This window comes from Scatophagus argus, chromosome 7 (genome assembly GCF_020382885.2).
Source record: "Scatophagus argus isolate fScaArg1 chromosome 7, fScaArg1.pri, whole genome shotgun sequence".
NCBI classification, from domain to species: Eukaryota; Metazoa; Chordata; class Actinopteri; family Scatophagidae; genus Scatophagus; species Scatophagus argus.
The window spans coordinates 17,488,523-17,515,759 of NC_058499.1; the positions used below are offsets into that span (position 1 = coordinate 17,488,523).

At 41.1% G+C, this 27,237-nt stretch overlaps 2 protein-coding genes across 5 annotated transcripts in view; both read left to right on the plus strand.

The window, feature by feature from the left end:
- The first annotated feature begins 9,710 nt into the window (after nt 1-9,710).
- Nucleotides 9,711-23,319, plus strand: LOC124062488 (tyrosine-protein phosphatase non-receptor type 5-like). 2 transcript variants are annotated; one of them, XM_046395281.1, is made up of 14 exons: nt 9,711-10,076; nt 13,081-13,190; nt 14,271-14,547; nt 15,295-15,417; nt 15,554-15,649; nt 15,906-16,162; nt 16,339-16,531; nt 16,994-17,078; nt 17,394-17,473; nt 17,636-17,773; nt 17,902-18,012; nt 19,004-19,164; nt 19,492-19,605; nt 20,664-23,319. In XM_046395281.1, exons 3-14 carry the CDS (start codon nt 14,278-14,280, stop codon nt 20,755-20,757), a joined length of 1,722 nt encoding a protein of 573 aa, XP_046251237.1. In that variant the 5' UTR covers nt 9,711-10,076; nt 13,081-13,190; nt 14,271-14,277; the 3' UTR covers nt 20,758-23,319. The 2 variants fall into 2 exon arrangements, with proteins under 2 accessions (XP_046251237.1, XP_046251238.1); XM_046395282.1 differs by lacking the exon at nt 9,711-10,076 and adding an exon at nt 10,171-10,259.
- Nucleotides 23,320-24,841: 1,522 nt separating this feature from the next.
- The window catches only part of dusp8a (dual specificity phosphatase 8a), a 42,254-nt gene continuing 39,858 nt past the window's right edge, over nt 24,842-27,237 (plus strand). The window contains exons 1-2 of one of the 3 annotated variants that reach the window (XM_046393820.1): nt 24,858-25,212; nt 26,853-26,927. The gene's annotated coding sequence lies outside the window, so the exon portion shown is untranslated. Of the gene's footprint in view, nt 25,213-25,373; nt 25,507-26,852; nt 26,928-27,237 lie in introns of those variants that run through there. The other 2 variants (XM_046393818.1, XM_046393819.1) reach the window with 2 other exon arrangements.

Genomic DNA, 27,237 nt, shown 5'->3' on the forward strand with positions numbered 1-27,237 from the left:
GGTTTGCTGTTTGAGTCTCGTTATCACACATTCCACATAACATGATCAATATCAATACATTGTGTCCAGGTTGATTTTTAAACGCCTTGTAAAATACATTTCTTTACTTTATTTTCTTTCATAGTGCACAGCGCAATTTCTAGTCTGTCGTAGCTTTTAGTTTCGCCACAACTTCCATTTTCACCGCTGCTCTTTTTACATTGTCTCAACATTTAACCACATATGAAATGTATTACAACTGCATGACAAGACACATCAGTTATGACCTTTACCTCCTTTACCTAAAGAATGGCAGAATTGTTTTTGCATATTTTTTAAAAAACAATTTGCTGTCAGCATTTATTATTCATGCACTATTTGCTTCTGTTGACCTCTAAAACATTTGCAGAAATAAAGTGGAGCCGTCTACTCTCCATACCAGTACGCTGTCAAGCTCTGGCCACTCACGTTCCCACACTACTCTCAAAAATGTCAATGGTGTTGTTCAAATAATAGAGAGGATCATTTGTAACTGCCCATTCAGGAGCTCCACTCATCCTGGTGGCATTTTAGCATCATGCTTGTTGAAATACATTTTTTTCATTATAAAACTGATGAATCTCTGGTATTTTTTGAGCTAAACTATAGAATCAGCATGCTAACATGTTCACATCCAGCTGGTATAATATCCTGTTTACCACGTTCACCATCTTAGTTTAGCATGTTAGAATGCTAACTTTTGCTGATCTGCAGCTCAGTGGAATAGATAGCCTGATTAGTCATAAATCAAATTATTGGACAAATTATAAATGTCACTTGATGATGCATGAGATGAAAAGTCACCAAAACTGGTAGGATTCTTTGAATTTTCACAACAATACGTTTAGTAGGCCCAGTTTACCCACTCGCCCTTTTAGAGTTCATTAAAGTAAAACAGCTATCAAGCTACAACATTTGCGTGACAGAGTTAATTGAAATAGGTGTCCACATTCATTGCGTTTGTGAGAGTAAAAACACAGATAGAAATGGTGCAATTTAAGGCACAATAAAGCAAACCAGATGCAAATTAATGTTGTCTTTATTCTTGTCCTGTATTTGCCTGCGTGTCTATTCTTATCCACAAAAAAAGATAAGGGCAAGCTCCCATTGACAAACAGAATTTCCATGAAGAGGCAACTTTCCATTTTCATATGTAAATTGTATTTTCAGAGGACATAAATATCACATCCAGCAGCATTGTTTGGGACAGTGTCTAGTCTATGACTCTGAACAGACTCAGCGCCTGTTCATGGTTTTTCATACGTGTAAGATGCCACAATGACCATTTTGAGATGTTTAGATTTATGTACTGATTATGTACATAAAGATTATGTACTGTAATAATCAATGAACAAACAGAAAGAAAAGAAGAAACGACAGAAATAGAGCCCAATGGCAGTGGATGGTGTTTAAATGATTATAGATTCTGTATTGTGATTAGCAGTTTTATCAGAGAAGCTGGAACAAGCTTCAAAGAACAGCACAAGTAGACACATATTGACCCAATTTAAGTTCAAACATCAGTCTGAAAAGGTGATCCTCGGAGTGTTTGCTCTTTTTGAAGGAAAGTTACATCCAGGAAAGAAACCAAAGCATTTCTACTTCCAGACCAAATAATGTAGACAATGGGAAAATGTTCTAATCAAGCCAGCACGGTCTGTGTGTATACATTGGCTGTCAGCCACAAAGTCAAAGTGGAGGTGATGATCAGAGATAATGAATTGTTCCAGTTCCAGTTTAGAAATGTGCATAATAGATAGATTAGTAAGATTGGTTGTTTCAGATGTATAATTTCATATACACATAAAAATCAAATATATTTTCCACATACATCACTTGCACTTGCTGACCCCGAATATTTTATAATAGAAAGTATTACAGTTTTTTCATGAGACCATCAAGACATCATAAAGCACATGATGAATTCCATCCCATGTGGGTATTAAAACAATCTCCTGTCATCAGATACACAAACAGGATTCTCTTGACTTTTGTTCATAGTTTGGGATGGCCGGGAGGATGTTTTCAGATGGTTCCAACCCAAGTGAACTCCACCTTTTCCTCAACTATCTTTGTGATAAAATGATAATTCTCTGATATGACTGATCCCCCGCCTTTGAAAATGGCCTGAAACTCGCTGCAATGAAAAAAGAGTGTTTGAAGTTTGCTCATACAGTTTGATGCCAACTGAGACAACGTGTCCTCTTTGGTTTCAAGGGAAACACCTCCCCAAAACCCCAAAACAGTAAATTCTCTCTCTCCATGTACAGTATACTGGATTCTAGACTGCTGTTATTTGATTATAGGTCCTAAAATGTTGTGGTTTGGTAACAGCACTGAATAGAAACCTTTCAAAGCTTATTGAATAATATTGCAGTATAACCCATATGTGAGGCAGATTGTGAAAGCTGTGAAGGAGGAGTACTGTGAGATTGGATCAATAAATTGTCACGACCACAGCCGTGATGTGCTGAGGCACTCATTAATAAATATGTCATAAGTTATAGTACAGAAGTTCCTTTAAAGCATAAGTAATTCCTTGTAGCAATGACTCTGGAAGAGAGACAGACATTAAGACAAGTTAAACTGAACACTGCAAAAATAACTTCTTGTTGAAAAAGTTAATTACCACTTTGCATCAAGAGAGCATTTCTGATAAACGATTGAAGAACAGTTGCCCATCAGTCTTTTCCCATCTTCTTTTTCTGTTCTCCCTCACCTTGTGAACTCATCATGGTTTATGCATCTCTGAATTATGGACTATTTACCCTTTGTGGGTTCATAGATGCCTACTCTCTGAAAGATCTCCTCTTTGTCTTGACCCTTTTTTAAGAGCTTTTGAATCTTTGTCAATTCAACTCACTTTGTCCTTATGTTGCAGGATGATTTAAATTTATTTACTATTTTGTATGTTTATTTGTGATTTTTAAAAAAATATTTAAATATATATTTTAGGTTTTTGGTAACAATGACACACCTACATACTAGCCCCCGAAAAAGGCAACTCCCTACTTAACTTAATGTTCACCTGTGACTGGCAGTCAGGGAGGGTGGAGGGAGTTGCACTCGGGTTGTGTTTTAATCAAGTGGTCATGACCCAGTCAGACTTGATCCATACTGTGAGCTAAAAGCAATGGATAAATGGTCAACGTGAGAAAATAGATAAACGGTTAAAAGGGGGCGACAAGGTGGGTTCCAGGTTCAAATTCCGGTCTGGAGTTTGCATGTTCTCCCTGTGCCTGCGTGGGTTTTCTCCGGGTAATCTGGCTTCATCCCACAATCCCAAAAACATGCACATTAGATTAATTGGCTGCTCTACATTGCCCCTAGGTGTGAGGGTGAGTGTGTGCGGTTGTCTGTCTTTGTGTGTCGAACCTGTGATTGACTGGCTTCAGCCTGGCTTCAGCTTGAGACGCGTACCGACCAGAACAAACATTATCATATCATCAAGTCTGAGTTTGAAGTTAACCAGGCTCTTATGCACATCTGGATATGCACCATGCAGCTTGCAGAAGAAGGACTGGTGATCCATTTCTGCTCGTGAATTGATTTAACGCATTAAAGGGAAAAAAAAGTATTTCAAAATGAATGATTTGTCGACTGTGACACCACAACACCACGGCAATCTTAACATCAGTTCATTTGCATGAAAGGATTAAAAATAAAAGTGGTAAAAACATCTGGTTTAAAATCAATCCAAATCAAACATATTCATAACATGATGGGTGGTACAGTGAACAGATCTTGAGATTATGTGACAGGGTTATGGGAGCACCATCAGACAAAAAGTCTGGGAAGCAACAGGGAGTCCATGTTGGTGCTGCTCCATCAGTGAGCTCACTCTTATGATGCATGTGTGCCCCTTTGCTTCCCCCACCGTATTCTTCTCTCACAAACTTAACACTCCTCTCACTCTCAGGATTCCCACTTTACAGAAGCATGAATTACACTGTCTCTGTTTGACAGTGCGTTGTCCCAATAAAGGGCGTGCAGTGGATGCTCCCCTTAAATCTGCGCTTAGATTTATGGAAAACAAAAACTTTCTGATTATGCTTGTGCAAAAGAAAAAGGATCAGGGTATGATGCTTAGATCAGGATGTTCCTACTTTAACTCTGCTCTCCATCACTCCATCTACACAACTGTCTCTCATTTATTTGTTTATGTTGAACAAATGGTCATAATTACTACTATGACCCATAAAGATGTGTGTTTACATGTTCTCTGTTAGTGCTTGTTTTGAACACTGGACTAAACAGGGACTCCCAATCTATAATTTGAATCTGTCCCTTCTCAAGTCTTGTCCCATGATGGGATCACAGTGTTGAAAAAATACTACTAACAGCAGTGGGGTGGCGAGCTCACTGCGACAGAGCCCTTCAGCAAGGGTGGAGATGCACTGGAAAGACATTATCTCTACACACTCCATTAAAAACTCTATCAAAGACATGTGATTTCTCAGTATTTTCTGCCTCCCAGATCAGCCTCACGCTACTCTTTCACACATACACACCCTCAAACCTGCGTATTTCTGACTTTCTATACACAGTCTGGGTCTGAAAAGGCACATACAGATTCACACTCACTCAGTCACAGAAGAAATGAACCATCTACTGTGTCATCACACACTCACACATGCAACCACCCTTTGCTCTGTTTTTACTGTACATAACACAATTTGATAATGTTTTATTTTCTGTCCTTCACAACTGTGACACTCTAGTATGTAATTATAAACCGGATAGTACAGTCTCTTACAGTATAAATATATAGGCCTCAGAGACATGTCAAAGTATTTTAAATGCCGGCACAGGAACTGGGAGGAGAACGGGTTTCTGACTACTTACTGTCATTTTAGTGAGAACACAATGCAATAAAAAGAAGAATAAAAAAAGAAAAGATGAATGATCTCACTTGCTAACTAGTTAACATTTTGCCATGAGGTACACAAAATCCTGGCTGATTACCAAGGAATGAGTGAGTAAAACAGGAACTAACTGCTAACTAATAAATATCTGACAAGTGCCAAAGTTACTGAATAACTTGGACTCAAGGACTGTATTGATGCCTTAATACTGTGCCACTGAACCAGCGTCTCATGAGTACTTGTGGAATACATGCAGATTTGCAAAAGACTTTAATTTAATCAATAATCATGAATTATTAATGGCAACAATATTACTATTAAAATTAATAGATAATTTTTTTTCCACTTTATTATATTTCTGAATAGGATGCATCACAAGCCGTGAAGGAAGAAGCCTACTTGACAGTCATCCGTTTGTTAGAGGCTCCATATCTAGCAGACCACCACATTTTTAAACACAGGCTTTCCGTTATAAATTTGTAGTATACGGCCCCAAACTCAAAATTTCAAAAGTTTGCTCCAGTGCAGTTGGCTCAAGAGCAATTTCCATGACCCGACTAGAAAACTGATTATATGTGAAACCAGTTCCTCTTAAATTAGTTCCTAATTTCTTTTTTTTGTCGCCAAACACACAGGTATTTGTATACCAATGGATGCCTTTACCCTCTGCTTTTGATGTTTGATTTGTGTGTCACTTGAACCTGTGGCTGAATTTATCTCTCCATATTTCATTTAGCATTCCAGTAAACACGATTTTCCCCTCAGATCTAACACTGCAGTATCACAGTATGTCTACAGGAAACAAGCCAGCCACAGCAGCCTGTGGTCATCAGATGAACACTTAAAAATTCCCTGATTCCCACCAATGCAAATGTGCACAAAGATTAGCCTGCTTGTCTGTGTTAAACTGTGTTTTATGGCTCCAGATAGGCAGGCTGGAAGCTGGCACCTTCATCTGGATGGGATATGATGAGTCACAGTCAAATCTGAGATTGTCATCTGTTAAGTAACTGACAGGAAAGCTTTAAGTTCAATTAGTCTGTTAAAAGTCACCAGAAGAGATAGCACTTGGCTAAAACTCCAGAGGCATGCAGTGATGAGACAGACTCAGCAGGCTTATTCATCCATAAAGAAAGCAGCAGTGAGCCATTAGGACCACTAGATGCCTCCATTTGTTACCAGTGGAATGGAGCTCCTCTATCATCTCACATACACTGAGAATTTAAGACATATTTGTTATTATAATTCTTATTTTGACAAATTACAGTGTTAGTTATTTTCATGCTGTTAGAATTGCAAATACGCTGCTTTCTATTTAATCAAAATTTCCAAGAAGTAACTATTTTCAGGAACAGTTTTTAAACTGCTGTTGGCTCCCTATGCAAATAAATTCACGTTACAGTAAAACAACATCAAAAAATGTCAGTGTTGAATGCAGTGAGAGAAAATGAGGAAATGATGTAACAGTTTGGGAACCAGACAGCTCAAGGCTGCCAGATATCAATTGTTAATTAGGTTAGATGATGCTTTCACTGTCAACATTTACACTGTGTGACAGTGACTTTGTGTGTGTGTGTGTGTCGGTGGGTGGGTCGTGGGTGTATGTGCTTGTCTTTCTAAACTCCCAAAACCCAAAGCCTAATAGTGTAGAGTCTGACAACTTCATGGAGACCAAAATGTCAGACCACTTAACATGAATCATTACATTTTCTGAGACTTGTTAAAGTTAGGGTCAGTGTCTTCATACCTTCATAGGTCTAGATCAGGGTTCGGGTTGAGGTAAGTCTATGTAATATCCCAAGTGAGGAAATCCTGGGAAGGGAACTACACACTTTCATTTCATTGTATGACCCATTATTTATATTACTCACCCAACGTATTTTGTCTGCGTATTTTCTTAAAACAATGAATTCTCTTAATTAAACAGGTTGTTTGTCAAGATGAATGATTACACACAAAAAGATACTTTAAGGCATAGTTTTCCAAATAAATAATTAAATAAATAAATACCATATAGAAATAAAAGTAAAAGAAACCATATAGAAGTAAAAGTAAAACAATTCCTCTTATTCCTTTTGACAGTGGTATCCTTAAGGTCTGGTTGAGTTTAGGTACCAAATACACTTGGTTATGGTTAGGAAAAGATTACGTTTTGCATAAAAACACCTGGTTTTGTCACCTCAAACACAGCTGGAAAGTGATGCATCCCATTTCAAGCTCAAGGTGTGTCTTAGTGATTTGTGGGTGAACCTGAACTCCACAAATCTGAGAAAACAAGTCCAAGGGGCAAACGCAGTGTAGGACATAGACCAGCCATTTATGCACAGACAGACAAACAGTGGGCTGTGGCGCAGAACGGACGATCAGGCAGAGAATCCTGGCAAGAGAGCAGGTGTGTTTGTGGGGGATCATCCACCTGGCTGCAGGTGTGCAGGCAGGTTTAGATTCAGGAGACTGGTGGAAGGCAGGGACACACTGATGACAACTAGTGAGCAAGAAAAGAACAGCACATCTGAAACAATCAGAGTTTGCTCAGCAGACATGCATGGGGAACAAAGCTGATGTTTAGGGTGTGATTTAAAATTCACCTTCCGTTTTGCTTATTAAATGACACATAAGAACAGTTTAGTGAACAGCCCCAAGTACTGTATATGAATTGTACATGGAAAATTACTTACATAAGTTAACTGCAACATGACTAAGACTCTACAGCTACACTAGCAGTCTGAACTAACAGCTGAAATGATTGGCTTATAACTTAATAAAAAAATCAGTAAGTATATGATATGAAGGGCATTTTTCACTATTGTCTGACATTTTATACACCAAAAGACTCATCAAAGAATCTGTTTTGTTTTGTTTTGTTTTTCCCTGTGCTTCAGAATCATACTTATCTATCCCACCAACTCCCAGCCCAGTCCAAACCATTTGGCGTTTTTTTTTTTTGTTTGTTTTTTTTTTTCTGCTTAAATTCAGAATTATTATACTCACACATAACATTAAAGTTAGTAAGTCTCCACAGGTGAGGGATTCCAGTGGGGCTGTCCGGCACTGCAGGTTTGGCTTTCTGGACTAAAAATCACAGCTGAAGAGTTGACCAGGGGTTTCAGACCAAAACAAGAAGTATCAGGAAAACAAACAGGAAGCAAATACTACACTAAAGCCACACAGCAAGCCCCCCCGCCTTCCTCTTCGGCACAGATTGCCAATGACCAGAGGAAAATGGCAATTTGAAAGCATCATAAAACCATCACCAAGGTTAATACTGTTGGCTCTTATCTATGCCTAACTGGCCTGACCAAGTCCCATGACAGTGATTGCTTTAGAAAATTTAGGGAATCTGAGTATGTGAAAAGTATAGAGGGAACCTTGTCATATTACATTATAAATCTTACACAGTGTGGTTTGACAATGCTGCATGGCCAATAAAGCAAATTTGAATTAAAAAAATAAATAAATGAGCATGGTGTTTATATTCCCCGGTATTTGTGTTGATCAGATCATAGCTGTTTCCTGCTGGTCAGTTCAGAGAGCTGACAAGGGAGGGTTACCATATGGCAAAACAGGAAGGAGGGAGAGAGACAGACAGACAGACAGACAGACAGAGAGAGAGAGACAGAAAGAGAGAGAGAGAGAGAGAGAGAGAGAGAGACAGACAGACAGACAGAGGGAGAGCGAGACGGGGAGATAGAGAGCAGACTCCTCAGCAGACTGAGGAGGGGGGCAAGAAACGACAGGAGGCTGTACAGAAAGAGAGGAAAGAGAGGGAGCAACAGAGGGGGAGGGGGGGGGAGCGTAGGATGTAAGAGAGACTGTAGGAGAGGATAAGCAAGAACAGCAAGAGCATGGGGACGATAAAAACGACGGAGACCTGGGTGATGATGTGTTTCTCACTCAAGACAAGTGAGAATGGGTGAGAGAGGTGGCTGGCAGAGCCTACAACCTGGAAGCAGAGGAGGTGACAGTGGGGAGTGTTCACTAGTCACCACCACACACCACTACACACACACACCAACAAACATGTTACCGGGGGGGGGGCATTCCATGAGACTTATCTTAAATGATAAGACTGGAAATATTATTTATTTTCTTGCTGTCAGAAAATCCCATGGAAAGACCAAAGCAACGAGCTACTAGCTAATGTCTGTCGTTCAATACTTTATGACTCCCCCACCCTGTCTGTGGATCTCAGTCCCAAACTCATGCCCCTACTGAAAACATAAGCATTTAAAACAAGTAATAGATATAATGTGTCATGTCTTTAAAAAAGACTTAATAATTTCCTGGAATGCCTGCATGCTGGAGTTTTTAGAAAACACTGCCCGGACAGGAGTAAACAACACATTTGTTGGGAACTATTTTCAGCTGTGGCTTGTTGCTCTAGTGCATATTTACAGCAGCAGGATGGAGTATGTGGGATTGACTCAACATAAACTACAGTGCCAGTGTCCATGGCAGTGAAGGACCGTGTCACCCGGTGCAGTGCTGTGGCACACTGATGTGCCCTTCATAGATTTTGCAGTGGTCAAAGTATGTGCTATGTGCTATATATACTTGCTAGTAAGCTAAATTTGCTGTTGCTTTTTTGCATTTTCACAGCTGTCGTTGACAATGATTAAAGTATAGAATATCACCAGCCTCATCCTCTAACCTAAAATGGAATAGTTCATGTGGGGACCATATTTTGGAGGTGAGTCCCTGTAATGTGACTGTATGAACAGATTTATGTGCCCACGATGTGATTAACACACACACACACACACACACACACACAGTGTCTCGCTCTCCAGCTCCCTCACTCCCTCGCTCGCTCTCCCTCATTCTGGCTCTGTTGCCAAGGCTACCGTACAGCCTCTTGCTGCATATACCTCGACGAAGCTGCCGCCTGTGGATCGCTCTCTCCTCCTGGATACAAACAAAAGAAAACCTATCAGACTTCATACTCTGTCTCCCTTTCATACACGGAGACGTTTGTGAATATTCTGCCTCTGCTAACCTCACACACGTCCTCTGCCTCTCACTGTGGCTCTGTCTCCCTCTTGCACGCAAACACACTCACACACACCTTCCTCTTCTTCTCCCGGACAGAGGAGCAGCAAAGGGATTGGCGTAGTTCTTGGTGTTTGGCTCCTGGTCTTTGGCTCAGAGAGGGAACAGAGCAGCAGATGGCAATGTGAGGACAGGCTGAGCCAGGTAAGAGGACTTATCCTGACCAGACTTAAGGCTCTGGGTGAGTGACTGTTCCACCCCTCCTCTACTCCCCCTGTCTCCCCCTCCACCCCACCCCCACCCACAGTGCGACATGAGGTGAATATCAATTCTTCAGCAAAGCCTCCACGGTTCATATGGCTGCTGCGATTTCCTGGCTGTAAAAAGGTAGGGATCTGTGATGCATCCTCCGTCTGTGGGTGTTTATTTTCAGACGATCAAAACAGATCATTTGCCAACAGGTTGGTTCTTCAGTGCTGTTCTAACTGTGTCCTGTTTCCTCTCTCATCTATAATCATTCAAAGCTTGATTTCCTCTGCGTTGTATCATGTCTATATGACAATGTGGGAGTTAACAGAGAGAGATGCAACAGTCCACCTCCCTGGGTGATTCATTACTAATCCATCTAGCTCTGCATTGTGTGGTCGCTCTAGCTCACCGTAGCCATGTACGTGATATGAATGGTGTTTTGCTTTAGTATGAATGACTGCCAGAGAATTCCTTTTCTGCACTGGTGTTTTGATGCAGTGCAATCATGTAACACAATCCCTTGTCACGGGAATCCAAATCTGTCTCCAGCAGCCTGTAAATCAATTCACTATACAGCACATTTCTATTATTAATACGGTGTGACTTATAGGCTGAATTGTAAGTTTATGTGTGTTATTGAAATTTCTCATTGAAATGCCCCAGAGCTGCTGCAAGATATTGCAGTGTATGTAAACAGCAGAGCTGATTGATTATCTGTCTCTGTGATATACAGGAGGAAGCTGCAGGCTTGCTGGGTGTTTAATTTTAAGGTCATTGTGAGCATAAGTGTGTATTGACATCAAGATTTTATCTGTGTGTGTGTGTGTGTGTGTGTGTGCGTGTGTGAGACAGAGAAAGGTTGATGAGGCAGGTTTTGTCCCTTGTGACTTAATCTCACGTTACCATCCCATCATCACTTTCAGTCAATGCTTCCTCTCGCCTCGCCTCCCTGCCAAATTCAGCACGTCAGCAACGCACCTGGAAACAGGAAATGCTGCTGCTGAACACATCATCAGACAAAGCAGAACAAAATCCAGACAATTTCTTTTTTTTTTTAAAACAGAGTAGAAAAGCACTTTTTTTTTTATTGGAGCATCAGGAATGTCCATTAAAACACAAGCCAGCTGTCACCAAAAGAAAAAAAAGAAACCACATTAATTCCCTTTGTTTCCAAGACAGAGGCCATGGGTTTATTCTGTGACTGCTTAAACTCATCTGGATGTTTGGTGCTTTATATGGACATAGATCAATGGGAACACTAGGCATATACTCTGTTGTTGAAGACTGAGGGGGTGTTGTTGTAAGGACTCATAGACAGTAGACATTCAGTGAAAAATTAGGCTGAATCAGCTGTCAGCTTTGACTTATTTGCCATGTATCCACTTGGCCTGCATGTACATTATTCTCAGAAAACTGTGTTGAAAAAGTGATGTAATTGTCATCTTATTCAACATGAATTATGACATTATACACCCGTCCATATTTGTTCTCTATCCGTTTTCATGTCAAGCACTCGGTACATGTAATGTCTTTATTGTAAAGCCAGATTTGTTGATTTAGGGAACATGCAATACACATACACTTTACTCCTACATATGGTTGGCTGTTTCATCATTGTGACATATAGCTTCAAAGAAGAGCTACAAGAAGTTGAAACAGTATGGATAAAACTCCCACTTCTAGTGTGAAATGAAGAAATGTATTATTATCTCAAAAGTTGAAAGGGTAAACCAGAGAAAAACTGTTTGCTAATGGGGTTAAATGAAGGGCCATCCTTACCTTAGAAGAAGATTTGACCCAGCATGGTCAGACAGTGTAATAAAACCATAACACATAACATAACAGTTAATAAAAATAATTTCTGAGGGTGCGGGGGCTTAGGCACTGGTTAAATGTGGCAGACATGCAACAAACCAAACAGGCACTCAACAGTCAACAGAAGTGACTGAAAAACAAAGAGAGGCAGATTTCTTTTTAGACAAACATAAATATTGTCGGTGCTCTCCCAGTGCAGATGTATGTCTGTGTTTTTCATTGGTCAATGTGTGTGTGTGTGTGTGTTTGTGTGTACACTACAGCACGCTGGTTGCCACAGTTACCAAAACGCCAACCTCACTGCGTCATTGCTTCAGACAACCTTCATACAAAACAGAGCCGCTTTTCCTCCCATTCATCCCTCCGTCCACTCATTTATCTGTCCAGCTATTGTTTAAAAACAGAACCAGTTTCTCTTAGATAACACAATCTGTGTGCATGTATGAACTTATATTTTAAATTGAAATTTTATATTTTAAATATGCGTGTACATTGTATGTATGCATGTTTCCATGACTACTGGCCAGGCTAACTGGCGTCATCACTTCAAAACCACCTTCGCAGCAAGCAAAGAGAGCTAGAAAAGGAGTCAAAGCAGCTCCCCTCTGTTGAACACCTGCACTCTCTCTGTGTGTGTTTCACACACACACACACACACACACACACACATACAGCTGCTGCTACTGGTGTGGTCTCATGTTCCGCTGAGCTCACCTCATTCGTTCAACAGGGTCCAGTAGCACAAGACCAGAGGAGGGGAGATGAGAGAGAGGAGAAGACTTGACTTCTTGCATACTGATTCAAATGGAGCAATCTGAATGTATTTCTGAGGGTGTCTGCTTAGCCAGCCTTGAATCTGCTTAGTCAGGAAGAAATATTGACTGTTTACTGTGTCACCTTACATCACCATCCTCCGCTCACGAAAGCACAGCTGGGAGCTGACAAGGGTGCTACTCTGATCCATCTTTAGATGAAACTAGATTACCAATCCTGTCTCAGTATGACCATTTGAGTTTGAATCACAGAGCGTCTCTACTTCCTATGCAGCATTTTGCGATTGTGTTTGAATGACTTCCTCTTTCTTTTTGTTTTTGAATTTGGAACACATGAGATGTAATTTTGGCCGTTGTCTTCTGTCCTTCAGAGTTGACTCTGCCTCACAATGGTTGGAAACGACTGCTTGCCACAGGATACAGGATTTACCTTGATCATGTGATCTGACTCCCCTCCCCACTTCCCTGCCATCTATCATAGGTAAGTCATGTGACAGGCTGCCTAGTTTTTTGATATTTCGGTAAGCCAACAAAAATCATTTTCCTCTGCATTGTTGGTTGGTAGTCATTGATGAAAAGTGCTTCCAAACTCACTTGAGACAAATTTAGCCATCAGCAACACATTCAGACAAAAGTGATATGTGCGCAAAACAGTACACCACCACTCTCACAGGCCCCCGCATTCACACATCCGCACAAACCATGTGGCGGTAATCAGCCAAATGTACAAAACACCTTTATTAATGGTTGAAGGACAAAAGTGTCGGGCATAAAAGGGCTTTGAATACACTGCTGCTGACTGATACAGAGAGGCTGTGTGTGTGTGTGTGTGTGTGTTGTCAGTAGATGATAATGCTCAGGACGGATGAGAGGGACGAGAGCCACTCTGTTGCCAAGGCGACGAACGGGGCTGTAAACATGCTACCCCTGACTCATCTCTCCACAATAGAGCCCCTCTCTCTCTCTCTCTCTCTCTCTCTCTTTTTCTCTCTCTCTCTTGCTCACTCACACACACACACACACACACACACACACACACACACACATTCATACAATAGAGTCCAATCTGAGTGAGACAAGAGGATCCGGAGATGAGAGCCACTCCAAGCCGCTTAGCTATACATCTCAATAGGCCTGTGGAATAAATGCAACCCTTTCTGTCATATACACACTCTACACACTGCTTAAACACACACAATCAGACAAACACAACTAGCACATCAATGAACAGAAATCATTGTGGAGCTCTGTTGAATGTTGAATGTACACATGTATTATTTGTGTAGTATGTACCATAGTATAGTATATAGATTATTTAATGGTTACATGGACGTAAAAAAGCTGGATTTTGTGAAGCTTGAAGTATGCTTACATGTTAAACATTGTACACAGTGTCTTATAATCTCACAGCATGTCAAAACTTCCAGAAACAAGATAAAACAGCACTAACCCCATATTAGTTATTGGGATAAAAGTAACAGCTAACAGAGTGTTTTGTAAGATCACACAATCTTATTCACATGTAAAGATACCTTTAACACAAAGGACTCTCATTTAACAGGGGGATCATGACCCGCCGACTGAGCAGCTCCACCCGTTCCCACACCGAAGACTCCATCTTCCTGAGGCCCGATGAGGACCCCGTGTGGCTGGATGAGCCCACAAAGACTGACAAACTAGGCGATGGAGTCTCTAAAAAAGATGTTCTCCCAGAATGTAAAGACGGACCCACAGGGGGCCAGAGCCCACAGGGAGAGGAAGTGTTTATGCACAAGGTGTACGCGCTGGTGATTGAGATCCACTGCTGGGCTGCACTGTTTGTCATCTCCCAAGTCACAGTATGTGAATGGACACAGTTGAAAAATAGTAAAAGTTGATGAAATCTTTATCTTTTTATAGATTTTTACTGAAATGTCAGCAAGAAATTACACTAAGTTTAATTAACCTTCCTGCACAGGCTTTGGCTCAGCATCCAAACCAGTATGACAAATACATAATATAGTATATACTGTACATAGTATACAGTATAATTTCAACATTTCAACAAGACACTTTAAAAGTTGAGCACAATGTATTCTTTCAATTAGGGCATTGTTTTTCCACAAAAATTGTCTTTTTGTAGACATAATTGCATTCCATATTTTATCATATGTCGGCAGTATACATTATTCAGGCAAGAATTTGGGCTAAAATTTGACACCTCTTCATTCTCTCCTCACATCTCTGTCTTTGATGACTTCATGTTTGATTCAGTCAAAAAAAAAAAAGGATGGGTGTAATGTTAGCATATGTAAAAATAAAAAATAAATAAATAATAAAGAAAATGAGAGAGAGAGAGAGAGAGAGAGAGAGAGAGAGAGAGAGCCTTGTAAATGTGGCCATGGTCATGACACCAGACTGCATGTGGTCAATTTACATATTTTTTAGGACTGCTCTGAACAATAAACCATCTTCTTTTATATCTGTGTTTGCTGTTCACCTGAGAGGAGCCACAGCTCCGCCTGATTAACAGTGCATGAATGTCTGGAGTGTGTACAGTGACAATCCCCCCCCCCCCCCCCCCCCCCGCCCTTCTCTCCTCTCAGGGGTACTGGGTGTTTTTTGTGCTGGAAGGAAATGGACCACTCTCTTCCATCTACAAAGCCCTGCAGGTCATCGACTTCTACCTTGGTTTCATCTTACCCTGCCACCCGATTTTTGGAATGGATGTAAGTACCAGTCCTGGGTCAGACAATCAGACCTGCCGTTGAGCTGTTTGTCTGTTGTCTTGTAAGCTTTGCTGATTCTAGCGTTAGCTGTGTCTAACTGCCTCGTCCCCTGTCTTTCTCTCTCTGCACTGGCCAGTCCATAGTGTTGATGAGGGAAATTGTGAATACCAAACAGAACAACTGGATTTTTCACGGGACTGCAGGCATTGGTGTGGCCATCTGTGTCATCATGGTAAAACACTGAATGGACAATTCATCCCAAACCCAAAACTTTTTTTTCTTTAATTTCAAATGTTCATTCTTCTCTGCCTAAATGTGACCTTATGGTCGATGTTGATTTACTGACTCATTTACGATGAGGGAACACAACACTCTTTGAAGAAAACAAGACTGACTAAATTAATCATTTCTTCATTGTCAAATTGGCTGATAGATGAAAATATAAAATGCTGTTCACTGCTTCTTTCATTTCACCATCCTCTTCCCAGGTTGTCCACATGGTTTGTAAGTGGCGTTATGGCACTGGCTTGTGGTCGTCACGGGCGGTGTCGCCCGACATTGGTGATCGGCGTCAGTCTGTGAGCCGCCAGCCTTCCTTCACCCTGTCAGAGTGGACAGATGCTCAGGAAGATCTGCTGGACATGGATCCTGTGCCCCAGACACCAGTCTTTGAAATGGGCACTGACACCAGGACGGAAGGAGACGCTGCTACCCTCACTGTCACACCAGTGGGGCTTCAGGAGAGGTTAGAGAGGGCTGAAGAGGGTCGCAGCGTGGGGAGCTTGTTTGTTTTGCAATTGTATCTGGATCTGCAGGGAGGCATCTACTGTGCACATGCATGTCAAATCAATTTGCAGTTACTGTAGCAGATGAGTACATAAAGACACTAAAATTTTATGTGATTCAATATGTTACACACAGGAGGGGCTCCAATGTTTCCCTGACCTTGGACATGTGTACACCGGGCTGCACTGAGCCCTATGGCTATGGAGCCCAGCTCTCCCCCAGAGACCAATCGGCCCAGGAGTACCTCAGACAGGCAACACATGTCCTGACCCCGGCCATGCTACACACACGGGCCATGGATGACCAGAGCCTGCAGGCTGAGTTTTATGTGAGCGCAGCAACAGCAGCTCACCCACTTGCACGCTTTAGATTAGCAGAGATGAACTGGGACTCACAGCAGGAAAAGATGTACACTGACAGACACACTCATAGGTGCAGGCACAAATGCGTACGCCCCCCCCCCCCCCCACACACACACACACGCCTCCTCCTGCCCATAAGATTTTTCACTTTCTATTAGTGGGCGAAGGAAGAATAGATACTGCGATATTTGCATATAACCCACTGTGGAGTCTGCCAGGCAGAAAGATGTTCGTTCCAGATCATACACCAGTTGCTGTAAAATTTCAGTCATGTACAATTAGGCAGTTCAGCATAAGGGCCTTGGATGACTTAATATTGGGTAGTTTTTTTATTGTTTGCTGCCTTGTAGAAGGTAAGTTCAGGACTTCCCCTACATTTCTAAAAGGACTGATTGTTGTTGCACCGATTGTTCTGTGTACATTGGCAGGAAACTCCCATGAACTTTGTGGACCCTAAGGAGTACAACTACCCTGGGCTGGTGAGAAAGAACCGCTACAAAACCATCTTACCCAGTGAGTACAGCTGCAGCAGGAGTTGAAACAGTCACTAAAAAGAGATCATGCAATGTAAAATCTGTAAAAAAAAAATGCTTTATTGTGCTGCTTCTTCTTAATAATTCTACACACTCATCAACTATTTATCTTAGTTGTGTCTGTAAAAGGTCTCATGCTGAGACACAGCACACAAAAAGCCATGAACAAACCTTGTAATAAAACTCAGCTGTAAGATGTAATACAGTATGTGTGCATAAATATTGTCTCTCATCTTCTTCTGCTGTCATCGCTTTGAATTACTACCCATCTGTCTCTCATACTGTCCACTTCCAGACACACACAGCAGAGTGATCTTAAAGTCACAGGACGAAGATGACTTCCTCTCTACCTACATCAATGCAAATTATCTCAAAGTAAGTGTATGTGTATTTGTAAGACATATCTTGCCCCAGCGGAGCTCTGTGAGTTTAGTCATTCTTCGTTTACGTGAACTCGTGTTCTCAATGTCTCCTGTTGACAGAAACAGATAACTGTGGGTGACAAGATCTGCATGTGGTATGTGTGTGTGTTTGCAGGGTTATGGGGATGAAGAGTGTGCATACATTGCCACCCAGGGTCCCACTGTGAACACAGTTGGGGACTTCTGGAGGATGGTGTGGCAGGAGAGGAGCCCAATCATAGTGATGATCACCAACCTGGAGGAGAAAAATGAGGTCACTGTGATGATGATGATTATGATGATGATGGTGGTGGATGTACTGATGGATTAATAGACATATAAGTTAATCATAGAATGGGTAAAAACATCCATTTCTATTTCCGTTTTCTTTGTGCCTTGCAGAAATGTGCAGAGTACTGGCCTGAGGACACTGTGACCCATGAGGGCATTGAGATCACTGTTGTCACGGTAACCCAGGAGGATGACTACAGTTTGAGGGTGTTTACTTTGAAGGTAAGACACAGAAGCTGTGAGGTAAATGCGAACATGCAAATGTTTACCATGTTAACCATCTTGGCATGTGAGTATGCGGTAAACAAATTCCAGCTAAGGCTGTTGGGAATATCATTCGTTTTACAGGTATTTGGTCATAAACTAATGCGTTCGACAAATTAGAGGAAAAGTCAGGCATCAAGACAGTCATCAGGAATCATCCTCAGAGGTCCATGAATAACTACACAAAATTTCATCGCCATCCATCAAATAATTGTTGAGATGTTTTGACAAACGTGGTGGACAAACACGCTAATATTACCATCCCCAAACTTTTTCCTTAGCTCTTATCAGTACATCAGCAGTACATCTTTTGCAACTGGCTGTCAAATGTGATCTGATCTCAAGATGGATAACAGACAGTGTAATAAAATTATGATACACTGCAGTGTAGACCTGTCTGCCATCATGCCAGCTTGTGATCCCAGGTTCTTAACATAGCAAGCAAACATTACCCAAGTTTCTCCCCACGTAAATGTTTTTATCAATTTCATCAGACTGACGAAGTGTATACAGACTTAACACATATGTGTGTATTGGGTGGTGGTTTATTCAGTGCTCCTGATGTAGCCATACTTTTCAGTTCCATTCATGTGTTTATAATGGGTGCCTTATATTTAATTTGGGGTCACGGTGGCATTGGTACTTAGCGAGCATGATAATTCAGTAAATGCAGCCTGTATCTGATTACTAAGCCCCAAGGGATCATTATATAACTGAGTTAAAAGCTTGTTGTTTATTCAGCTCCCTGGTTTATGTTGTCTGTCTGTTGGATTAATGATTATTGTCAGTCTGACACTTAGGGGATACAGACAGCTGATGGATTTGATTATGTTACAGTGTAGGTAAGGGAGGAACAGACTATGTAAGCTCTTTTCTAATAACCCTTCATTTTATGCCTGAATGCTCATTTGTGTCTTTGTGCGCTGATGTGTCTCTGTGTGTGCAACAGTGTGGGCAAGAGGAGCGTAGTCTGAGGCAGTACTGGTACACTTCGTGGCCTGATCAGAAGACTCCAGACAAGGCTCCACCTCTTCTGGAACTGGTGCAGGAAGTAGAGAGAGCACGAGAAGACGCCTCAAACTCCAGTGGCCCTATAATTGTTCACTGCAGGTACAAAAGTAGTTTGTTTGTGATATAAAGAGTTCATGTTCAATGCACATAATAAACTCATGGTGACACTATACAGTGCACCCATACAGGAAATTGCCCAGCTTCGCAATATTAGTGGAATCATTTTTACTGCTGCCATTTGCAATAGAAATCACTTGGTAGGCCATACTATTTGTCTTCTTCCATATCTCTGCTGTCTGATTTCCCCAAGGAGGATTTGAAATTACTCAAATTAGTGGGACCAGTGCAAATCAATGCACGCTTCCATCCATTTTCTCGGTTTTCACCCTCTTCCATCCATTTACTGCTACAACTTTTTGCCTGCAGTGCTGGAATTGGTCGAACCGGTTGCTTCATCGCCACCTCCATCCTGTGCAAGCAGCTAAGGACTGAGGGTGTGGTTGACATCCTGAGAACCACCTGCCAGCTCCGTCTGGACAGGTGAGATATTCTTAGTCATTTTCCATGTTCATGTCTATCTTTAGTTCTTGGCACAGAATCTTATCTTTGTTTTGGGGAAACTTGTTGCCGCCACAAAGGAGGTCATGACTTCCATCCAGTTTGTTTGTCTATTTGACAGCAGGATTACAGAAAAACTACTGATCCTATCTTCCAGAACTCGATGAAAAGGTGTAATGTGGGCCAGGAAGAAACCCATTACATTTTGGAGGGAATCCAAATCACAGGGGCAGGCACACAAATTATTTTTCACTTTTCCAGAATGAATAAAGGGAGGAAGCAGTATTATAGATTAAAGAACTAAAACACTTTCTGATTCTTTCACCTCAGTTATGTTCTTAAAGCACAAATAAATATACCTACACCTCCTCATAACTCTCCAGGAAGGTGCTATATTGATCAGTCTGAATTTGATTCCTTTGCCGGAATGAGGATCCAGAAGCTCAAATTTCAGGCAGGCTGTATGGAGATGGTAGAAAGTGGGCAGACTGGCAGGATAATCCAACAAAGCAAAGAGGCTGGCAGAAAAAATCTGGAGAACAATGTCAGAACAAGGAAGAACACAAGGTGCAAAAACTATAATTTGGCCAACAAACATAACTACCGAACTGGCAGAGCATGAAGAGAGAGCCCAGGTAGATGAGGTAATAATGATCAGGTGTGGGAAGGAGGTAGCTACGCCAAGTGCACACAAACACAGAGAGGATATACATGCACAAAAAACATGGGAGACATAAGGGTGGGGGACACACAAGGAAAACACTAAGACAAACACATGCTTCACAGCAAGACCCTCACGGATGAGACTACACTGACAGCATCCACATCTTTTGTTAAACATCACACCAAAGACTTAGCATACTTTATAGCATCGCAAAGAAAAAGAATTTTTTGCTACCCGCTCTGTGAGGTTGTACTTATAGTAGGCATGGTGGCATTTTGAGTGAATGTTAACATGTTAATGTTATGCAGGCATAATGTTAAACATGGTCACCATATTGGTTTTGCATGAGTTGTTGTCCTTTCTGTGTGTTTCTCAGGGGTGGGATGATCCAGACGTGCGAGCAGTACCAGTTTGTGCATCACGTCCTCAGCCTGTATGAGAAGCAGCTGTCTCACACTGCTGAGGAGTAGATTGAGAGCTACAGCCACACCCAGATGAGACACACCACTGTACACTGTACCGTCTCTGGCGGTATGCACCACTGTACTTAGCATCATCTCAATCTCACCCTTTAACGATTTCAAACCATGTTAATCTCTTCACCGAACACAGGCTCACTTAGACAGAGTTGAACGGTTGACGTGAAATCTGTGAAATCTCTTACTTACTGTGTGTTTGAACAGAGCAAATACAAGGAGGTGGGGTTTGAGTTGGCCCCAAAAAATCCGAATCAAACAATTCAGAGTCATTGGTTCACAGAGTGCTGGAGACTCGTGACAGTCAGGCCTGAAATAATCCAAGCCCTGCACTCCTGATATCATATCATTTGCACTGCTGAGGTTTTTTTATCGTGTTACTGTACATGAGTTTTAATCATCTAGGCCTGATTAAGTATTGAAAACAGTCCCTCATATTTTATATGTAGAGTTGACAAAGGTTAAACTTGAGCTGAAATATAATCAAATCACCTCCTGTTGTCGGGACAAAATTCAAGTTCAGTCTCCTTAAGTTAGCATTAGTAATAATGGCCCTTTACAGCACAAATGCCAGCATCATTTAATTCTACAGAAGTGATCAAATGCCAGCCTCAGTCCTATAGAGACGTAAAAGTTCACATGAAATATGAATTAAGCAACTTTTTTGTTTTCTCATTGACTCTCATTTTTAATGTATGAAATCATTACCCAAGGCCTGTTTCAACTTTTGATGCATTCAGGAGCCACCTCATCTTCAGGTTGCATGGTGCTAAGTGTTCATTAAAGGCATGTGCAATGTTATGGAACATAGGAATGTATAACAATTAGGTTATTAACCAGTTAGGATTTCTGTGCAATCTACAGTATTACAGTTTTACCATACTGCCTGTGCAGTCCTCTTGGCCAATGATGTTTACAATAAACAACTCCTGCATTAAGGCCACATAGCCGTACACTCAGAGGCGTCACAGAGCCAGAGACAGTAAGGCGACAGTGGCCAGAAATAGTCGGACTGTCACAAAAATCAATGCAAAGCCCAATCAAAGCTCTGGAGAATTTGACACGTATATTATACACGTAGGAAAGTATTCAGAAGAAAGCAAAATGTTGCATAATAATCCTGTAAATGTCCCATTACCATCATGAAGCTTGCCACCCTCAGAGTTACATGCTCTGTGATGCCTCTGCTTTCAACAGTAGCTTGAACACATCCGTGGAGTAAGAAGCCCATGATTGTTGTATAGACAGGCCAGGCCTAATCTGTATGAAGCACAATAGACCAACTAAGGTTGTCTCTGATGTTCAGCTGTAAAAGTTCTTTTATTTCCTGTATTGTGTTTTGATTGTGTTGAGTTTAATGGATTGCATGTGCTGTATGGGACTCCATAGGTCCACAATCAAAGCGACGTGATTGGTTGTCCTGCTTTTTGTTGTGTAAAAGGGTTTAAGCCTATTATATTGCTTGCTCTCTGCCAATGCTTTTGATACAGTTTGCTTTTGTGAAACCAACCAGAGATATTTTTAGAACATTTTGATACAATCCTTTCGAGTAGATGCCTTGTGTATATTTCCGTTTACACCATGATGGAATGTAGCTCATACTGTGGATCAAACCATCGATTTATATTGCAAGATTTGACAGAACAAAATGTGACAACTACCTAAGTTACCTTATAGTACAGGAAATGAATAGATTATGTTCAGTCTTCAGTATTATTACTTTTTGCCTTTAGGCGTTGCTTTAATATGCTTTGCTTTTTGTGTATGTTTTCATTGTTTTCTTGGAGAATTTTACCTCAGACTGAGTTTCCACACAGTCCCCACTTAATTCCACCTGTGACTCTAGGCCACTCCCAGTTGAGAACACAAGAGATAATTGCTATGTGTAAGGCAGCTAAAACAATGAAGACAGTTTTCTATGTAACAAATCTGAGTCAATTCTGTCTTGACTTAATGCATCAGATCAACAGTCACCAACATCATCAGAGGATGGAAATAAGTGCATGGGCTTGGACCAACTTATAAACAACAAATCAACTAGCAAATGAAACTGCCAAAAAGACGTTTTATGGGAACATAGGACTGGGATTGACAAGAAGAGCTACAATCTATTGTTTTGACTTTTGACATAATCCTCTGATAATGTTCAGTGTACTTGACTGAAAAGCTTTATTTTGAGTGCTTGTTTTCAGAGCTTATCCAGAACTCTTCTGGTGATCGAAATGGGGATGATGAAATAGCTAAGCAGTCAGACATACAACCAACCAGCAATCAGTATTCCTCTCCTCTGCTACAGTATCGCTTTAAGTTGTGAGTTTTTGCATCTAAATAAAGGTAGATTTTCATGAATCTCTGTTGGTCTCTCTCTCTCTCTCTCTCTCTCTCTCTCTCTCTCTCTGAATTATAGACAAAACTCTCTTTATGCTCCTAGGCTAGTCTGGGCAGAGTCAGCTTGTTGCACAGCTAAGTGAACTAACCAGGTATCAGCAGCCGCAGTTAGCAGTTACTTCAGCAACAAGTAAAGCTACCTCCCCATCAGGGAACAGAGCAGAGGACATCTGAAGACGTCAGAGTGAAAACCATAAAACATTTCTACATAAAACACGATTTGAACCTGGCGAAGCCTTACACATTTCTCACAGGAGAACACACCTGCTCACCCAAGTTACACAGTGCAAGAACATGCACAGAAATTACAGAGGCACAGTTCTCTCAGTCAGTTTGTCATCAAAATGAGGAAGCTGTTATTTCAAGGTAAAAAGTCACATAACGATGCTTTAAGCTATTACTATGGAATGTGCAACGAACCAGACGAAGTCGTGTTGACTGCGTGCTGTGCTGGAGATGTGACTTCCACTTACATTAGCTCTACAGTACCCTTTTGCCCTACAGGCTGCAGTTAAACAAGCCTGCCACGAGGTGTCACTATATACAATGATGTAATTTCATATAGTGCCAGTTACAGCTCCATCATCCTGCATTCATCTGCTTACAGGCTGACACATTTAGCTGGCAGAGGAACAGAACAAAGGCTTTCAGTCAAACAAAAGAGAATGTATGATACTGAACTCAAACAATCAACACCCACTTATTACAACAGTTTAATTCAGTGGATAGTAAGAATGTGACACTGTGGATAAGTCAGTCTTCATTTTTGTAAACCATATATAGGATTAGAATATACTTTAGAAATATTATCTCCTTTTTAAAAAAAAAAAAAAATACTCTTCAACTATCTCTCTTAAAATCCAGCAGGGTTTGGTGACATTTTTTCCCAGCATCGCTTCAAACAAGTTCCACCTGATCAGTCAGGTTAATTGAAAACACCTGTGTGGATGTGCAGGGCCTTTGTCAAAAATGTTGATCCGTGTTATTATGTATTATGTTCGTTTTGTATGTATGTTTTATGTTATATTAGGTATTATTATACTTATTTATTTAGATTTATATTCAACCATATTTAACCTGCAAAAATCGTACAAGATTTTGTAATTAGTACGACCTTATGTTTGTAGTTTGTTTTATTCAGCTGGTTTATGAAAACAATGTTATACATGTCAAACATATTAAAAATTAAAATAATGATACAATAGACTGTGGTATGGTGTACATCAAAATGTCATGCGCGTCTGACCACATAGTAAAATAAAATCTGAATTAGTCCCTGCTCCTATCAGGCTAAATAACAAAATCTGCATCGGCATTTTTTTCCCATTTATTCTTATCACCAAGTGATCGATCTGCAAGGGTTTTGTCGCTGTATCAGTGAGAAAAACAAATGTCGGATTAACACGTTTTTATTGCAATCTGTATAGGCTACATGGAAACAAATAGCAAAAAGCAATGTTCTTATAATTGATTACTGTTCTAATCATTAATGTAATGTTTTTGTTAGGTTTTTTTTTCCTCGTGGTGATCTTTGCTATGGCAGCCCAGCGACTACGTTCTTCACGAGCGCGTTTCCTTTAAAATCGCGGACTGTCCCTTTAATCAGTGGATCAGAACGCTGACGTCACCCATTCCCTGAGCTGCCTGCGCTGATTGGCTAGAGGTGACGTCAACCTCTTTTTTTTTTGTACTCCCTACTGAACCATGACCTCATCTCTTTAGTTCAAGAAAGTGCTAAAATGCACCTTCTGTAACCCCTCCCCAACACACACATACACAGTACCCTTTTTAGCTATTACCTAGCCTAGCAACGCTAATCTATTCCTCCAACGAGCCGGTCACGTATCCTGGTCAGTTAAACGGCTGAAGGAGCGGTTTGTAGCCTATCACCGGGCTTTCATGTCTCGTTTGTTCCTGTCTGGCGCTGTCACCCTCTGTCAGCTGTACTGTCCCCGCCACACAGCCAGGTAAACACCGGGCGAGACTCATGAAGACACTGCCGCTGTCCATTTTCACATGGAGGCTAGTTGAATAACACACAGGAGCCGCGCGGAGCCCGAGGTGAGTGTTTGTGTATGCACGTGTGCGTATCGATTAGGAGAAACGAGATATCTTGTTATGAAGTGTGTCCGTACCCACAGAGCTAGCTTACGTTAGCAGTGACTGCTCGCTATCTGTGCTCGTGACCCCCGCCCCCGCCCCCCCCCCCGTCGCTGCGGCGAGTCCGTCAGCGCGCACTCCCCCCTCTTTATGTGCGCGCCCGTCTTACAATGGGAATTATACCCGTCCAGGTTGAACTTATCGATTCTTTAACTTTGACCAACGTCCCATCTTTTGCCATCCGACCATATCGAGGTAGGTAGCTTACACGTTTCTCTACATTTTCTGTTTAATGTGTGCGCTGCTGCTTATTATCATCATAGCCTGTCCGATCAATGGAGTGGTTCATTTTCGCATGCGGACATATCCACGCGTCATAACAACACAGGGCAGGTTTCCCACTCAGACAACGAGTGGTAAACCTCTCCATTAACATTTACAGCTCACATTTTCTAAATGTCCAGCAATTGCAAAGATAAACGGCGCTGTCCGCATTTTGTTCTATTCTTATGCCTAATCTAGGTCGGTTTATTATCGTGCGCTACGAGCGCTCACCGTCCATCGTTGTTATTAACGTTATCAAACAGGCCACAATGTCCCATCTCACTGTGCGCCCCATCTCTTTATTGGTCGCAGCAGGCCTATCTGAGCACAGGATAGGGAGGATTTTCCCGCATTTCGATTCATACACAGTTTATAGACCATACTATGAATTTTGTGTTAGGTATTTGTTGTTGTTATTTGCAAACAGTATCCATGTCGTAATTATTGTTATGCATCAGCACACTGGGAGAGTATTGATTAAAGGGCACCAGAATGATTTATACATGGTTATGATGCTTACAGTGTGATGGCGCTTTTGCTCCAACCAACCAAGAATTGTTGTTTATTGTTTTGTTTGTTTGTTTTTTTGTTTAATTTAGCGATTATTGTAACAGGACCTCATGTTATTTTTTCCATTTATTGTTTTCCTATATTACGCACCCCAGGGTTGTCACTCTACTAACACATGTATTATTTTCAAACAACAGCTCAGCTTTTTCAGATGAGTTTTATTGTGGCAAACACTGGGTTTGGATGGTATTGTCAGATTATTGTAACTGTACTTTATAAGCAGGGAAGGGATAGGTTCATTCATATCAGAATCATAGTCAACTTTTAGTCATGGAATCAAAACACTGAAACAGCTGAAACAATCAATCAGCAGTCAATTGACAGATCAGCTCTTTTGTTAACTGATTAAGAGATTGAAATTTTCACTCGCTCCAGCTTTTCACTTGTGAGGATTTTCTGCTTTTCTTTGTATTTTGTAAACTGAATATATTTGAATTTCAAAAACGAGGAAGTTGACAGATTAGTATTTGTAGACCAAATGATTAATCCATAAGAATCCATTGTTGTATAGATCTGTTTAAATGAAATACATAAAATGAAAATTGGCACAAAATTGGTTTGAAGTAAGCAGATGATCTAAAATCAGTTATCTTGTAAGTACAACCAAATCCAGCAGTGTTGTGAAGGCATATCAGCACACCCAAACATGATTTCTAATTGTTGTTACTGAATTCTCTTTTGGTTCCACTCCACTGGTGACCTTCTAGTCATCCAGCAGTCCTGTGTTGATGGTGTTGGCCTGAATACCTGCAGTGTCCCTTGTTGTGGACGCATTTTAAAGTGTAAGTGACGCATACGCTCACAAATGAGAGACCTTGTGTAAACAAATGCGGACTTTTAGTTCATGAGAGAGCCTGTGGCAAAGAGTAAAGGGCCGGAGATGCTCTGATGATGTAATTGTTTGTGGTCTAAACAAACAACTCGTGTCTCTCATTGTATGAGACTATATGAGCCTGCTTTATATCAGTCTACTCCACGCTCTGGCCACAGGTGACGTTATGCATTGAGTTAATGAATAACCTGGATGGTATTACATCAGTGCTGGTTGCCCTCCAGTTGCTCCCTTTGTGTTTGCCTGTCGCTCCCTGATGT

What these genes read in the sequence shown, in the direction of transcription:
- LOC124062488 (XM_046395281.1), top strand. Translation starts at nt 14,278, where the DNA reads ATGACCCGCCGACTGAGCAGCTCCACCCGTTCCCACACCGAAGACTCC. An exon ending in CCAGTGGGGCTTCAGGAGAG is followed by an intron (nt 16,163 to 16,338) that starts GTTAGAGAGGGC and finishes TGTTACACACAG; the next exon opens with GAGGGGCTCCAATGTTTCCC. An exon ending in TGCCAGCTCCGTCTGGACAG is followed by an intron (nt 19,606 to 20,663) that starts GTGAGATATTCT and finishes TGTGTTTCTCAG; the next exon opens with GGGTGGGATGATCCAGACGT.